This window comes from Gekko japonicus, unplaced genomic scaffold (genome assembly GCF_001447785.1).
Source record: "Gekko japonicus isolate JY-2015 unplaced genomic scaffold, Gekko_japonicus_V1.1 scaffold191, whole genome shotgun sequence".
Taxonomy (NCBI): domain Eukaryota; kingdom Metazoa; phylum Chordata; class Lepidosauria; order Squamata; family Gekkonidae; genus Gekko; species Gekko japonicus.
The window spans coordinates 820,946-838,910 of NW_015175362.1; the positions used below are offsets into that span (position 1 = coordinate 820,946).

Below are 17,965 nucleotides of genomic sequence, written 5' to 3' on the forward strand. Positions count from 1 at the left end.
GACCAGGCCTTGCTCCCAGTCCTGCACAGATCATGACAGGCCTGGAAGAGACAACCTGTGAATCGCAGGATAAGTGTAGGGGTGGAAAACAGGGTTTGCCCTCACTGCAACACAGGCCTGGAAGAGACAACCTGTGAATCTCCAGTAGATCGCAGGATAAGTATAGGGGTGGAAAACAAGGTTTGCCCTCACTGCAGCAATGTCCCCAAGTATAGTTCTATTATGGATACTACTGTGGTGTTAGGACTAGATGTTGTGAATATAAGAATGCAAGCATTATGTGGGTAGTGAAATCTCTAAAGCAGAATACGAATACATTCTGGAGACAGATATAGAGGGCTGTATCCTCTGACTCCTACTCCTTTCCACCAAGCTGGATCCCATGACTCTCTTCTGCTAAGTTTTCCTTCAACGGAAAAAGACTTCCTCCAATGGAGAATGACTTTTTTGATAAAGGCTTTCTGTGATGGAGAAAAGCCTTTCTTTGTTGAAACAAGTCTGTTGGAGGAAGATGGTGGAATGGAGTCACAGGATGCAACTTGGTGGAAAGGAGACAAAGGAGTCAGATGTTCTGTAAGACAATAACCAAAGAAATATCAAACTTACCTCATAATTTAGAGACCATGTATATCTGGGTTTTGAGGGCTGCCTAATGACTGAGAATGACAAACAGCCACTATCAAGAATGACCAGGAGCCAAGACAACAAATGTAGGGGTAGAATGTGTCAGTAGTAGGGCTGCCAAGTGGGGGCGGGTGGCAGGTAAACCCCCGCTTCAGAGGCCCGATTTCTGCCGCTGTGGAATCGGGCCCCGGGGGGAACCACGTCAATCACGTTGGGGGGTGGCCCCAATCGTCGGAGGGAAAACTATGGTTTTCCCTCTGATGATCGGGGCAATGCCTTCAACGTGATCGACGTCGCACGTCACTTCCGGTGACATACTGGCAGCGCACGCGCGCAAGGCTCCCCCGCCAGTAAGAAAATTTCACTTGGTAACCCTAGTCAGTAGCAATTTTACTGTGAACCCATGACAGATAGTGCAAGTTCAGGAAAGAAAAACCAGGGCAGTTAGTAGCATCAAAGTGACCAAAATGCTGGGTTGTCTTGAAAGCTAACTACTGTCTCATGGGCATGATGTTTGACAGAGGTTGTTGGATATATTCCATAGTTAATGCTGCAGTAAAAGTAGATAATCTAATTTAGAGTTAAACTACATACTAAAAATGATGTTCTCCGCAAAAACAAATTTTATCATGATCATAATTATTTTTTACTTGCCTGATGTATATGAGCACGGAGTAGTTATGTCTTTCCAGGAATGAAATCTTGGTAGTTAAAAACATTGTAAAGTGGTTTGAAATATTGACTTTTGTACATATCTGTTTTACAGCTGCCACACCACACTTCTAATTTATCTTGTATTTGTTTTTATGATTCTGGTGAGATCTTGCTGTCCCCTATATGGAAATATTGCTCTGTCTATTTTTTGGTTGGTTTTGTTTTGTATGTTGAAAAAATTGGTAATAAAAAACAAATTTTAAAAAAGTTAAGCTACATAACCACATGATACTTCACATGGTGGATTACATGGCCACATCTTGCCATATAGACCATATCTCTACCTTTTAACAAAAATTGTTTTAAACTGACTTTTTAAATTGTTTAAAAGGTTTGAACAGTAGTTCTAATTATTTCCTTTATATTTTGTATAAGTTTTAAGCTGTTATGTTACTATGAGTTTTTTTCTGATTCATACCAGCTAGGATACTCTCAGGAATTTTTCTATATTGTCTTTCAAATTGATATGTACTGGTCGATGACTGTAATAATAAACTGACTGACTCTATATATCTCATCAGACTGCAGTTGAGGGGAAATGGTTATCTTAACTCCACACCTTATACACAAATAACCCAACACTGAAAACCAGCATGCCAGGAAAAAGTTCTAGCCCAGATTTCTTCCTAACATGCTGGTTTCCATGTTCTGGTAATGCTATTTTTCCAACATACGGAGAAGCATCCAAACAAACCTTTCAGTTGTAGCCTGCAAATGAACAGAGAGGGGGCACAATGACCCTCCCAAGAGTGGGCTAGGGCTCCAAAGCCTGGGGCACCACCATTTAAAAGTCTCTGTCTGACATTCCCACCAACCATACTTCAGATGGACAAAAGCAGAGATCAGACCTCATGTGAAAATCCAAATGTGGGTAAGCTTATATATCAAAGGATGTGGTACTTCCTGGTCACATTTTGGAGCAACTGAAGTTCCTGAATGCTTTCCAAAGACCCATGTAGAAATTATCACAATAATCTTGTCTAGAGGTAACCAAGACACATTAAAGTGGTCAGGTCAGCTTTCTTCAAGAATGGATGCAGCTGTGGCATACCAATGCGAGTTAAAGCACCCCTGAGTAGGAGTAATGGTGGTTCTACAAGCACTCCCAAAACCTGAGCTTTCTTCAATATTTTCTGAGCAGCCTGGATATTTTGTGCTCGAAGCACCTGACAAGAAATGAGCAACGATCAGAAGTTATTGTAAACATATTCCAAGTGCTTTCTTGATAGGCTAGGCCAAACACTCCCCCCCCACCCAGCAAGATGCAGCCAACTTATGGCAACCTCTCATGGGATTTCCAAGGCAAGAGAGTGGTTTGCCATTGACTGCCCTTATTCTGCATCTATTCTTCTTGGAGAGCCAAATTCTTATCCAAACATCTTTGCCAAAGTGAGATATATGTTACATTTTGCCCTTGTTTGGAACACTCAGACCTGAAGAACTCTGGAGTTTAAAAGCTTGAAGATATTGAACCTCAATACATGTCCCACTGAAAGACACAGTTTTATTTACTCCATGTGTTATATTCTGTGGGACTGATTGAGAAGTAATTTCTTGATGATAGGCAATATGAAACCTTTCTAGTCCCAAGCAATTATGTGTACTAGTATTCAATGGAGGTGACATTTCACGCACCCTGGTACACTTCTCTTGATATCAGAAGTATGCCACATCAAATTCTGGAAGATTCATCCTGTAAGTACAACCGTTGTGTGTAGGGGACAATTTCTTTGAAACTTCTGCCCATTTATATTACATAATTCTCATATATCTTGGTCAAACCTATCAAGCCCAAGAAAATGGGGAAGAATATTACCATCACTGGACAGAAGGCTAGCACTGGGAGTTATTACCAGGTTCCAGGTACTACATATTTACCACTATGATCCTCGACATCTCCGAATGCATGTATGGTGATATATGGGATCACATCTAACCACAAATCGATACTTTAACAAAGGATAAGTTTTGGAAAAGTAAAGCTAATCAGAAAAAAAATGTTTTGAAATGAGCACACAAAGAATTTGCTGTTTTGTAAGTTCAGGACTGGTGGGTTTTTTAATAAAAAAATAGCTTAGCTGTGTTTTATTCAAACTAACACATCCTTCCTCAAGCCTGTTTACTCAGCTGGATGTCCAGAGGGCCCAATTTTCCCTCCAATTGCCTTTGCACGCTAATATAATTGCCGCTCATATGGGTAATTGGTCAGCCTACAGCAGTGTTAGCATGCATTTGTTCATCTGTACTACCTGGCAGCTTCTCAAAATGAATTTTCAACCTCTAAGTATTGTTGAATACATTAAAACAGGGAGACCCTAATATAGAAACCCTGCAAAAGTTTTGTGATAGACATACATGGAAATAGGAAACATTAAATGAAAAAAGATATGATCTAAGCTTTTCACATTTAAAAAAATACCAAAAGCATCAATAAAGGACAACAATATTTTAATCTGGAAAAGGTACAGCTGCTTCACATGAAACAAATTTCCTAATTGGACATCTCTTCTATGTTGGAAGGTCTCTGTGCCATCACACATTGTTATATATGTTGAGTGCAGATGTGTATTTTCCTAGAAGCTCTGTCAACACATTTCAGAGCCCATCACACACATTTTTTGTTGTTGTTCAGTCGCACAGTCGAGTCTGACTCTTCGCGATCCCATGGACCAGATCACGCCAGGCCTTCCTATCTTCTGCCGTCCTCTGAAGTTTGCTCAATTTCATGTTCGTTGCATCTATGACACTGTCTAACCATCTCATCCTTTGCCGTCCCTGTCTTCTTTGACCTTCAATCTTTCCCAGCATCAGGGTCTTCTCCAGTGAGTACATCACACATAACAATATACTTATAACATACACAGAATCAAAAAATTGACAAGTTGACTTGTTGGATCATACCCAAAGTCCACCTGATCTAGAATCCTGTGCAGTGGTCAGTTATATGACCTTGAGCAAGCAATATGTTATATTCCTATATGAAATTCATCCTGGATGAAGCAGTCCTGAAACTGAGTGAGATTGATACTGACAAAGTTACAAAATACCCTGCCCTGAAACTGAGTGAGATTGATACTGACAAAGAAACAGTTACAAAATACCCTGCCATTTTGTGATCATGTTTATTTCAGCATGGTAATATTTTGGAAATGCTACAACCACCACATTTGGTACACGTAAATTAAGAGTATGTTCCTTCTGGATGCATTCAGGATGTAAATTAAGAGTATGTTCCTTCTGGATGCGGGTATTCAGGACATTTTAGAATTAGGCTGCATTCAGTTGTCATGACAAATCAGGAACTGTTTGAACCATATTTTGCACAACAAACTCTGGTTAGCCCATCAGACACAAATAGGAATGATCAATTTGTATGTAAACCCTGGTACATCTGCTTCTTTGTTCGCTTCCACCTGCTTGCAGAAAAGGTATCTTCCATATATTGCTATCTATGTGCGCACGTGGCTACAAGCAGAAGTATACAAACAGTGATTTGCGAATTCAAGTGTCACAATAAAGCACAGTTTTTAAAAATGTAATTAATAAACCAGCTAGAAACATTGAGTTGCATCCAGTGATCCATTAGCAGAAGGCACTGGTCGTCATAGATCTTTTCGACATTCCCTTCTTCCAGCAGTCCTTTTGACATCAAAAGGATATTTGCATCTTTTCTATGGACATACAGAATACTATTTTTTTAGGAGGGGGAAATGTACATCCAGTTGTTCATATTTATTTTAAAATAATATTTCCCAAAATACAATAAACATTACCTCATAACAGAAGTTTTAAAAAGACCACTCATTAAACAATTGATAAAGGAAAATAAGCATAATTACATAGACAAAATAGCCAACATAAATACAAAAATATTGTTCACAAGGCAGACACACATATTAATTTGGGATTCAACTATATAATACAGCATAGCAAGTGTTCACATTTATGTCTCTCAATTGTATCACAAAGCATTCTCCAATCATCCTTTATTAGATAAATACAAGCACTCTACATCTTCGCAAAGGCAAATGTAAACAATTTTTCAGTATTGGTTGGAAGCAATCTAGGTGCAACCGAAGGGAGAGGAGAATGAAGATGACACTTCAATGTAAGTAAACTGTAAAATTCTGAGTGTCTTGTTATAAAAAAAATTATGTGCCTCTACAGAATATACTTTATTATAGCACTTGGGTTTAAAACTGTTCAGAAGAGAGAGTCTATATGACCTTTAATATAACAAAAAAGGAAAAAATGTCACTTCAAGTATATTCAGAAAAAAACCACTTCAAGTATATTAAGTTCAGTGTCCTCTCCCCAATCATGCAGCTACCACAATACCTACCTTCTGATTACTTTGATAATAGTATTTTCATATTACATCCTGGTAGTATTTATACACGTATGATTATGTGGATGTCAATGGAACTGCGGTAGGCATAACAGAGAAATAAATATACCTATTGGCTAATTGCATTTTTTTTCCAGGCAGTTTTCTACTATGCCCTATGAGAAAGTTTGGGTTTCAGTCAAAAGCAATTGCTGAAGAACCACTCCACAGATACTCTGCTGTTTGTACAAAGTTGCCCCAGATAACAGGGCAATGGATTATCAAGGTTTACAGAATAACTATGGAACTATAATCAAGTGGCTAGTCATAGTTTTGGTTGGCTACAGACCTGCAGGAAACACCGAAAGAGACATGCCATCTGAGTGTACTGTAAAGGATTCTTACATATTTATTTTTCTATAACTCTAGCTTGGAAAAAGTAAGTTAGAAAAAATGGTCAAGCATATGTCTCAGACTCCTGGGTACAAGAAAGTAAATACAACCTACTTCAATAGACTCCAAACACTTTCACTCCCAGACGTTTGAACATATAACTACCCCTCACAAGCTAGATTCAAGCCCTTGGCCTTCAGATTCAAATACTGGGTCATCTCAAATTCAGCAAACACTAACTCATAAGAATACACATTTTGTTTAGAGAGCTGCTTGTCAGGAAATTCTAGCTATTGCACTTAAGCTTTGGATTTGTCATGCTAGAGAACGCAGCTCTTGTACACACAAGGAAAAATTACTGGAATCAGTCCTCACCTGTAAATCCACCATTTCCTAAATTTACATGGGGAATTATGTCATTCGTTCTTGATAGTTTTTCTGTCTATCCTGTACAATTACAATTTTATTTACATCTAGTTTTCAAAGAGAATATAAAGGCTAAAGAGCTGCTTGAGAACTGCTAGGTTTAAAAACAGACAAATAGATGCATGGAAAGCATGTGGTGGCTTACTTCAAATTACAGCCACATCCTAGCCATGTTTAGTGGGAAGCAGTTCTCTCTGAGGCCAATGGGACTCACACAAACCTGAGCACTGGATATCAAACGTAATGGGATTAATTACAAGTTTAAGTAGCCTGTTCAAAGTAGCCTGCCCTTTAAACCCAAAAGACACAGTTCAAATGTCATTTAAGGCAATGGCCAAACTCCCAGTGTTTTTAATTAAACTGGACTATACCCAAAATGTTTAGCTTTGTGTTACTCCTTATACAATTATATTGTTTTAATTATTTCAGCTTGAACTGTAATACTGATTCCAAATTTGCTGCATTTCATAGGTAGACAAATCTTGGGGACAAAAATGAAAGTTTCAAATTAGTTTCAGATTATCACATTAATTTAAAAGCCAAATATTACAATTGTTTTGACTTTACCTGCCAGCAAATTATTGCCATTAAGCAGAGTTTGCTTTAATAGTGTCACTAGTGTTTTTGTTGATCCATAGCAATTGAAATAAATATTACTAATGCAGGAAGTGTCAATCTGATTTCCTATATTAAAAATTCCTACATGGGGAGAGGCCTCTAAAATATACTTCAGAAAACCACAGGATTCTTTTCTTTTTTTTACTAACCACCATTTTTGCACGTTTTGCTATACATAAGGAGCTAACAGAATCAACAGCATCATCAATTAGACTGTCAGAAGAAATCCACAGCATCCCAGACATATCCCTTTCATGGCCAATTTTCCTGCTCCCATTGAATTCCCATGAGCTGACCAAATTAAAGATTTTAATAATTACACAGCACTTTTGTTATGTAAATTGCTTTGTAATCCTAATCTTACCTGTCTCACTACAGACATGTGAGGTAGGTAGCTGTTATTCCTATATAAAGGCAACAGTCTAAGGATACAGTGCATGCATTACAGGAAGCAAACAGCACAGAACTGATTATTTCTGAGAAACCATGCACAGGATCAGGCTGCACGTACAATATGTCAGTGGCTCAAGTTTGAATACACAGTCCTCCACAACAACTCCTAACAACATTAAGATTTTGCTGCCTAACACTCAATTTCTGTGTTCCACAAAGGATCTACCATCAGTGCCTTAGGATAATACAAGAAGACAAAATTAATATCCTAAATGCAACATTAGAATAATTTTAATATATGGAGCCTTTGCAAAAGTACACCAACTATATTTATGGGACAAGAGAAAGTATTTCTCTGGCTGGCTCTGCTCAGCTTCCCCAGGCACTGCATCATGACTTAGTGGGAGTGGCACTTGAAGTGCTACAGCTGTTTACTCATTAAAAATTCAAGAGAAGTTCAAAATTTAAAAATACACACAGAAAACTAACCAGGCTTACAAGATACAGAAATGTAAATATTGACATTGATATGGCAAATCCAGTTTTACAAAGGATATGTATGCTGTCATATAAATCTCCCAAACTGATAAAAACTCACACACTATTAATTCTTTGGTGAAATTCTCACCAAAATGCCATTCAAATAGTAGGGATGTGAATGGAAACAGTGGTCATAGAGATACAGCTGGATCCAGACTAAACCGGCAATTCCCATTGTCACCCCCCACAAACTAATTCCTTGGGGTCTTCTACCCCCCAGGAGCAGCATTTCATGGAGATCAACAGGCTGCAGTGGGAGAAAAGTTCCATTCTGCCTTTGGAAAATTTAGTCTGGATCCAACCCATAGACTGTACCCGAGTGGATTAACTCTTCTTCAGTGACAGCACTCTAATCACAAAGGTCAGAACATCAAACTCTTTCAAAGACTGAGATGCTGTTTCTATTTTAACTATGTCCCATGTTATTCATTAGAAACATTAAAGAGTTATTTTCACTATGCCCAATGATGGTTAAAAAGGGCACAACCATTTCTGCATCTCTGTTCATAGCTGGATTCTAATTTCATCTTGCAAGTTCAGTCACACATAAACTTTAGCCAGCATTTATAAATTGGATTGTGGTTCAATGTACATTATAATGCATTTCTCATTTCAGCATTAAAATGTGCATCAGAGGTGTCAAACATAAGGCCTGAGGGCCGGAACCAGCCCATTAAGAGCTCTTATGCAGCCCGCAAGCAACTGATGCAAAAGAGGGAATGCTGGGGGGAGCCACTCTATTGTAGCTTCAGCATGGCAAAATAACCTTATCTGCAGCAGTCAAGCACTGTGGGAGCATCTGCCCCGTACTGCACTGCTGCCTCTCCAGTCCACCTATGTGGGTTTTTCTCTGCACCCCCCTCCCAGCCCATCGGACCTTCCCGTGAGGATACATCAGTTCAGAGCTTACCAGTTGCTTTATACAGTTTCTGTTTCCAGTAACTGACATTACGTTTTATGGCACACATGTCCCGGCCGACAAAGTGACATTTATGTCAGATCTGGCCCTCGTAACAAATGAGTTTGACACCTCTGATGTACATTATAATGCAGAAAAACTCAGAAGGCAAGGGCTGTTTGCCACATTGATGCAGTAAAGTTAACAAAGGATTACAATAGGTTGGACTAGGCTGTGCAAAGTACAGGGTGTGTGTGTGTGGGGGGGGCGTTCTATACATACCAACTACACTGGAACCTAGGTAGGAGCTGCTTCATGTCTGCCCTAATAAGCTCTCTGGGTGAAAAATAATTTGGCTTGCCTTGCACACAGATGCACAAAGAGATCTGCAACCCAGCAGCCTGCCTGTTAGGCTGTGATACATGTGGGATGGTCCACATCCCATCATTGATTCAGGCCTTGGTATACTAGAGGGCAAGTGGTTATGCCATTTTGCAATAAAATAAAATAAAATGAACAACCCTCTGGGTTGCTGAGGACTTCGCAGGCCAGCCTACCCATACTCCTTCATTTTACAAACTGGTGGTCAAAAGTACTCTCAAGTCACTGCCAACTTATGGCAATTCTGTAGGGTTTTCAAGCCAAGAGACAAACAGGTGGTTTGCCATTGCCTGCTTAAGATTCTTATTTGTTGAGATTAAAAGTGTTTTATAATACAAAAGCATCAATTTGTGAGCCAATGTCTCTATACGAAAATGTTTGCTTTGGTGTTTTGTTTTGCCATCAAGTCGCAGTTGACTTGAGGCAACCTCCTGAGGTTTTCAAGGCAAGAGATATTCAGGAGAAGTTTATCATTACCTACCTCTGTGTCAAGACCTCAGACTTCCTTGGTGGTCTCCCATCCAACCTGGGCTGAACCTGCTTAGCAGCCAAGATCTGATAAGATTGGGCTAGCCTGGGCTATCCAGGTCAGGACATGACCGCCACTAACAAGACTTCAATCACTAATCAGTACCAAAGGTCTGGCAGTGACCCCCCACCCTCTCCCACAGCAGTATGTCCGGTCCACTGTGAAAAACACAAGATCAATGCCATCATTTTTCATGGAAAAACTCATTTACACCAAGATCTTTGTATAGTATTTGTATAGTGGACTTGCACAGTATCTAGAGAAAGCACTGGCTTAAATGCTGCAGTGATCTATTAAGTCACTCAGAGAACAGACGATTTAAAGACGTCACTTGCCATAAACATCAATAAACCTATATTGCTGATAATTACCTAAAGCCATTACTTTAGAGAAAGAATAATAAATAAAATACGTTAAAATATTTTTCTAATGATAAGATAAACAATTTCTGCCTAGAACATATATTAATGGGTTTTAGGTGCCAAATCTAAGCATTTTGCTTATTTTCAGTGAGGTTAATGCTGCTTAGCATTTCATGAATATTATGCACTTAAAAATTCAGATATCAAAAAATTAAGAGATTATAAATAAAAAGAACAGATGTAGAGTATGGTAGAAAAGTAAACAGCTGCCGTAGTCATATTAAAACACATTTAGGTCTAACTAATCTCTCAATTTATTATCCTAATGTTATCTTTCATATCCACCAGGAAAAGCATAGGATTTAAGTATGAGGCTTTAGTAGATAGGAGGAGAATCCACAGTACTAGCTATCAATAGGAAAGAGAGTAATGTCACAGAACAGATTTTTTTCCCCAGTTGTGAAAGCTTTTTAAAAAACTATACTTTGATTATCTGATTCCCACATTCTTCCCACCTAATATACATGGAGGTTTAAAATGAGACTCAGATAAAGTATTGGTTTTTAAAAATAAATAAATAAATGCAACCACATTGTACTGACATTTTGAATTTTGTTTTAATTGAAACTTCTTTGCAGTTCTGTTAAGAATAGTCAACTATATACTCAGAACCGATAGGTTACCAGCCTGAGAACTGACAAGAGCTTGATATTATTGAATATTTATCCCATGTGTGAAAGTTTGAGCATATGATATCACAGATGCAAATAACTACTACCCTGACATTTCCAGTATTTTTATATACACTTCTACCTCCTATAATTTCTTCCACATCACCCTAGTTAGGTAATCTGATAATGTTATTTATTTAGTAAGTTTTTACCCCAGCATTCCTCCAGAGAACTCAGGGAAGCACACATGGTTCTTCCTTCCTGCATTTTATCTTCACAATAATCCTTTGAAGTAGGTTATACCAAGAAAGAGTGATTAGGTCAAGGTTTTGTGGCAAGTCAGAATTTGAACCCAGATCTCCCTAATCCAAATCCAAAAATCTAATCACTGCACCACATTGGCTCTCAGTGTGGTGAATTTCCAACAAAAGTATTTTGGAAACACCACAAAAACCATACATTATAAAAACACTAAATGAATGTCAGAGCAAGTGTCTATTTCTTCCTGGTCACACAGAAACCAGTAGATCATTGTTTTATTAGAATTTTTTCTGTGACACAAATATTCCATGTGCATACTCACATACGAAAAGGGTTAGCAGGAGAATCCAGAGGACTGGATTCAGGAGAAAAGGGAATAAGAAACAGTGAATCTTGTCTGAAACCAGAACAGCACTTTTACTGTATGATGGAATGTAGTTGTCATTACATAAGTCAGCCAAGAGAGGGCACTTAGGGAACAACAGAAGGAGATCTCAAACTCTTACAGCATGTCACAACTTTCAGGAGAATTACTAAGCTTGCAAAAGACATGTATTGACAACATTTAATTCACCTCACCTACAGCATCGCAAAGGATGCACCAGGCAATTAACGAGAAAGCAGTAAACAGTTCATATGATGGCAGTTGAACTTCAAGTGCTATCACTGTTCTGCATTTTGGAATTTAAAATAAATATTAGTGATGAACATTGACCCTTACAAAGAAAATGTGTTAAATGAGGTTCTAAAACCAGGTTCACAAGAAATTCTAGCAAGGGACAACAAGAAACAACTGTGAGCTCAATTACCGGCAAAAGAAAATCCAAAAGGAGACTTCAACAAAGTGAAGCCCAATATATGGACCACAAAACCACCAATATATACTCACTTATGGGCCAGGTCTCCTAAGCTTTAATATGCACCTCTCAAGGTTGCTTCTATGCAAATAGGACCAAACATGCCTCAGAGTATCCAGCCTACTAGGACTGCTTTATCAATCTACTTTGAGTGCAGCTGGTAGTATTGCTGAATTTTAAAGTTGCAGAAACCCTTATTGCATTTATACTAAAGTAACTGAAGTTGCTATCTCCAGGTAAAAAATTCCTGGAGGAATCAAGCCAAATAAGCCTGTTATATGCATCTAAACTGGTTATAACAAGATAAAGTTGCTATAGTATTGAAAGTAGCCAACTTGTGATGATCTTCCAAATGACGTACCCTCCTGGGTTTATTGTATGGGTTTAAGTCAGCAGCACCTACACATCCCTTCAGGAACCTCAGTTACAAATATTGAAGTTGCCAACCAGGTAATGAAATTACTAGAGACTGGTCTAAGATATCTCAATCACAAAAAACATGATAAATCTAATTCAGAGTTTAATCCTTTTGGTTGAAGAGTTCTAATAGAATGTATATACAGAAAACACTTATACGAAGAGAGGCACATTATATACATTCTATTGGAGACCTGGCCCATAAGCGAGTATATATTGGTGGTTTTGTGGTCCATATATTGTGCTTTTTAAAATATTCTTAATTCTAAGGAGGCATTCTCTTTTACAGAGAAACTGAATAGTATTGTCCTGTAAAGAAATTGCAATGAGACTTCCTAATGTTGGTAAGATTCAATGAGACTCTGTGCAACAGTGATAATAATATGGATTTTGTACTGTTGGGATCAATTTTGTGAAATATGGTTAATAAGTAATATTGTTTTAAAAAGCATTATTGTATTTTATACTTCTATAGTTCTTTGTTCCTGAGGAAGAACCAGAAGTCTGAAACACTGCATACTACCTAGGAAAAGTGTTGGATATCTACTCTGGACTTTGTTTTTTTCCTTCTATGGATCCTATGAACTTCCGTATTTTCCAATGATGGATTAAATGTATAGATTCATTTCTGATTACACGTGCATTTCACTTTGTTGAAGTCTCCTTTTGGATTTCCTTTTGCCGGTGATTCAGCTCACAGTTCTTTCTTGTTGTCCCTTGCTATTTTTTTGCTGTGTGCTGTACTCTTTGTTGTTGATTGTCACAAGAAATTCCAGCCAAAAACAAATGAAACAACTATGTACTCTTGAAAGAAAACCATGTATGCTGATTGGGTCCAAAAAACCCTAACAACTTCCATGACCTCCAGACGACTAGTACCCTTATCACTTTGCCTAACCGAGTTGCATAAAGCAATCCAATGGTTTTCTAAAAGTCCCATTTTATCCATGTTGCACCAAGTATAAAAAATTCTTGATACCAGGAGAACGGCACTGCAAGACATGAACTAAATAATGGAATCACAAAGTCGTGGGTCACATGCAACACCGAACCATCATTTGGCATTACAAGGCAGGCTCTGGCTTCTGAATGCCTTCCTTTCCCTTCTTCTCTATCCTTTCCCGTGTGAACTCCACCTCCCTCCTGTATTTCCTGGTTTTCAGCATTTCACAGTTTGTCATTCCTACTAAACTAACATACCATGGCCTGCCCAGTTCACAGGTAATGAAGACTATAGTTGCCTATAACCATAAATCGTAGGAGGGGATTGGAAAGCACAAGGGCAGGGAGGAGGCTCAGGATGTGAATCTGATGCTCATTGACATTAATTCCTAACGATGTCAAAATCATCATGATGGTGTAGCATGTAGAAATACCAATTCCAGTGTTTGAAAGAAGGGGGTGGAACATACATAGATGCAAAGCACTGATCATTGCCCAATCAGCACTTGTAAGTGTAGGCTCTTCCTGTCTGGAAACTATTTGCTAATGACCATAATTGATAGCTATATAGATAAATTAAACACCTGACTGATGATGCTTTAGTTGGGTTAGTGAGGAAAAAAGACAGACTAGATGCCTTGTGATGAATATGCTGACTGTCCAAATTCCATAGTTCTGTATAATAAAGCAGGTTTTAGGCAAGCCGATGATTATAGATTTGGGTTTCTTGCACAGCCTATATGAATGACATGAACCACTGTAACTAAGGCACAAGCTAAAAGTGATGTTATCTGTGGGCAAAGCATAGGTTTGGGCAACTTACTTCATGTTCCCTTTTACATGCACGTAGTATTTGCATGCCGGCACAGCATGGGTCACAGATTGCTGGATCTGTACAAATGCTACACACACACAAGCCAGTGCTCAGATAGGCACCTTTTATATGTGGTAACAACAGGATAGAGTGCTGTACAGATGAATGCTTTGTCCAGAGAAGAAGCATGTTTCACTCAGCCCTAAATACAGATCTAGCATATGAACAGAATAATTAGCTTTGCTCATACCTTAACATTACCAGCCCCAGTGTTATTTATGACTGGCACATGTGGCTCTTGTAGGCACAAAATCTATCATGTTTTTATCCTATCATTCCTCCAAGAAGCTCAGGGCAGTATACAGTATACATAATTTAACCACACACACAAAAAAGAAGAAGCTCAGGGCAGTATAAAGAGTTCCTCTCTCCCATTTAACCTCAAAACAACCTTGTGAGAGGAGTAAAGTTGAGGAAAGAGAGAGAGATTGACCTAAGGTCACTCAGTGAGCTTCTTGGCTGAATGGGGATATGAAACCAGGTGTTCCAGGTCCTACTATGACACTCAAACTATTACACCGATCCAGTTCATAGGATGCTTAAGAACTAGTGGGGAATGAGGCAACCCCACACTTCCTGCCTAGTGCTGTACTTCAGCACTTGAGGGAACCAGCTGTATAAAACCAAGGAAGGGGCAAGTGCCAGCACAAACATAGATTCCACAGACAGAGTTGCTTTCTGTGCCACTGAGAAAACTGGGGCTGTGCCACACTGTCCTTGCATCGGCACTGACCAATTACCATCTGATTATGTGAGCTGCTGTTCTTGCGCAGCGACTCATAAAAATGGGTCACTGGTCAGATGCTCTGTGGTTTGCTCTCTAAGTAGGTACTCTGAATAGCACACATACCTTGAACTGAGAGATCTTGCTAGAGTTTGGGAAAGATTCACACTTCTATACAAATAACTGATCAAAACCATCCCAGATTTAAGTTTCAGTTTACCATTTGACAAGCTCTGATATTAAATCATGCGGGCATGCCAGCTTCTTCTCACTTTCAGTAACGTCCTGAATGTATCACTTAGAACGGTCTTGTACATGGTAGCTAATGCTTATTATCAACATCCATATTCACTATATAAATACTATTTTAAAAAATATCTCCCACATATATTACCCATTATATAAACACCTGGAATTTAAATTTTAAATATTTCTAGGAGTGACTATACAAAACAAGAAGCATTATTATAGAGACAACACATTATTTTGTATACCAGATACATTACAGTGATAGTGAAAACTTTAGGCATGATCCAGCCAAAGTTAAGAGATTTCAAGTATAACCGATTTTGGTGGAAATAATCTGCATCCCAGTCCTATTCTATTATACTCAGAAATATGTCTTGCTGCATTCAGTGGGTCTTACTACTCACCAGGTAGTAAACACTGCAGCTTTCCACAGGTGTTTTTAACTCTCACACTGGAATTACTGGGTTTCAAAGTGCTTAACTTTAGCTGGATCACACTCTTTTTAAAAAGTATGCATTTTAAGAGACATATACCACTTAAGACTATAGTTGAATTATTAAATTTACAAAGAGAAGGGAAGGAACACCTATATAGCAATACTTTTTCCCCCTTTTAGGATATCCACTCAAACCGCTTGGTTTTTGTTGTTTCTGTTTTCACACAAGAACAATAAAAACATACTTTTATAAAAATGAGGACATAAGACAAAAAATTCCCCTTGATTTTTTTAAAAAACCCATCATTAAAATGTCATATTTCAAGTGATAAACTGCTCAATTAATATCATGCATCGTAAATAAAGGAAGGCATAGAGGATTTTAAATCAGATTAGCTGATTAAAGTATTATTGATTTTTAAAAAGAATAAAAAATTCAAGGCAGACAAGACACTTTTCAAACCTATTTGACAGTGTAAATGCCAGTGTTTCTACCAAAACATTATTATCCAGTATCAAATCAAAAATTTCATAACATTTGTACATCAATCACTGCGTTGGTTATTAACCTCAAATACTAAAGTAATTTCTCTGAAAAGCTATTTGAAAGTAAGTACACTTTAAAAGTAAACAGAGAAATGTCCATTAATCCCACAACGGAATCAAGATCATTATTATTAAAATAAAGCCTGGGGCACATTGTGATGTCTAAGATTGGTGGGTAGATTTTAATTGACTTGAGGACTGTCATAGTTCTATTATCACAAAACCTGCAACACACTTCCAGCATGGAGGACCCATCTGTGCCCACCATCCATCTGTTTAGACGTGATTGGCAAAGTGGTAGGGAACTCGCAGTGGTTGTCTTTGCCTGAAAGGAATAAACCACAGGATCTTCCAGCGAGTGCCAAAAACTTCTGAGAAGGTCTGCTGCCATGGCTTTCGCGGTCTCGATCTACAGACGACAGCATTATTAGTGAAAGACAGCACTCCCATGGTGCACTTCAGTCAACCAGAACAATACAGGGTTGGCTGGGGATCCATTACTCGACTCTGATGAATTGCATCCCAGCCACCACAAGCACAGTTTCCTTTTCACTATCGCATGCAGCTGAGACTTAACTATCAGAAGCACGGAAAGCATCTGTATCTACTGAAGGCAGCCTTAAAGCTTAGATGATCCTCATGGTCAACACAGTGCCAACAAAACTGGATAAAATTCTAAGGCTAGTTTTTATGGCTCTAGATGGGACAGAATAATCTTGCAGTCAATGGCTACAGGAATCACAATAAAATTAGGCATGCAAAGCTTAGCTTCTTCCTCCTATACATCTCTGCCTTTGCAAAACCCAAGCAGAGATACTTACATTTCTTCACAACAGTTTGCCAGTTTTTCTATACTTGTAGTGTCCTGTTATAGAGAAAAGGAAAATTACTCAATGCCCCCTTCACTGATGACCGTCGGGGAAAAATCGTTCTGTATAAATCCCCATACTCACTCACAACATACTCTTATTGCTGGATATGATTTTAATATTTAGAACTGTTTCTAAACATTAAAAAAGATGCAAAACAATCATTAAAATATAGACCTACTTTAATAACATGAACTGCTATGCTGGCCAAGCTTGGTATACTGTAAAATTTTATGATACTGGAACATTCAGCCCACCTCTATTATGGCAATAATGCCTTTCTTTTATCTTGAACAATTTGACCATCAAAAGTCTACTTGATATTTAAAATATAGCTATTTCAGCTGAACACCATAGCTAGAGCAAGAAAGGAAGCCACTGATTTTTGAAGATGTAATAGTGCTGGCAGCTAAACCCATGAAAACAAGCGTGTGCCTTGCTCACAAGTTATGCCTGCCAAGCAGATGGGTGAATCTGAATCTGCTTTCATGTACAAGTGAACTCACAGAAATTATCTTGCGAAAAGAGCATCAAAGCAACCTAAGGAACTTAGCGGGCCAACTGCTGATAACAGAAGAGATCTCACAACTTGTTTCCTGAGACCCCAGTTAAAAATAAAAACAGTAATTTGTGAAAGGATTCAGATCTCTCTTCTAAAACACCAGTTCCACACAGATCTCCCATCCATTTGTATTTCATCTTCCACTACCATTAGCATCAATGATTTGCTAACCCCCCCATTCCCTTTACCTATTGCTGGGTCCCAACCATTTGGCACTTGCAGCTGCAAAAAGGAGATATTTTCTAAAGTGCAAATCCCTGGGGAAAAATCTTTATGGCAATGCCAAAAGGGCTGAAATGCCAAGATTTTGCCACTCATCTTCTCTTGTCAGTGTTCCCTTACTTTCTACAAT

General features: G+C 38.4%; 1 protein-coding gene across 1 annotated transcript in view; it reads right to left on the bottom strand.

The window, feature by feature from the left end:
- Positions 1-16,297: 16,297 nt before the first annotated feature.
- The window catches only part of ZDHHC21 (zinc finger, DHHC-type containing 21), a 38,875-nt gene continuing 37,207 nt past the window's right edge, over positions 16,298-17,965 (bottom strand). The window contains exons 7-8 of the mRNA XM_015425414.1: positions 17,004-17,047; positions 16,298-16,591 (exon numbers count right to left, since the gene is read on the bottom strand). Of these exons, the coding sequence (XP_015280900.1) occupies positions 16,459-16,591; positions 17,004-17,047 (177 nt within the window). The 3' untranslated portion in view covers positions 16,298-16,458. The remainder of the gene's footprint in view (positions 16,592-17,003; positions 17,048-17,965) is intronic.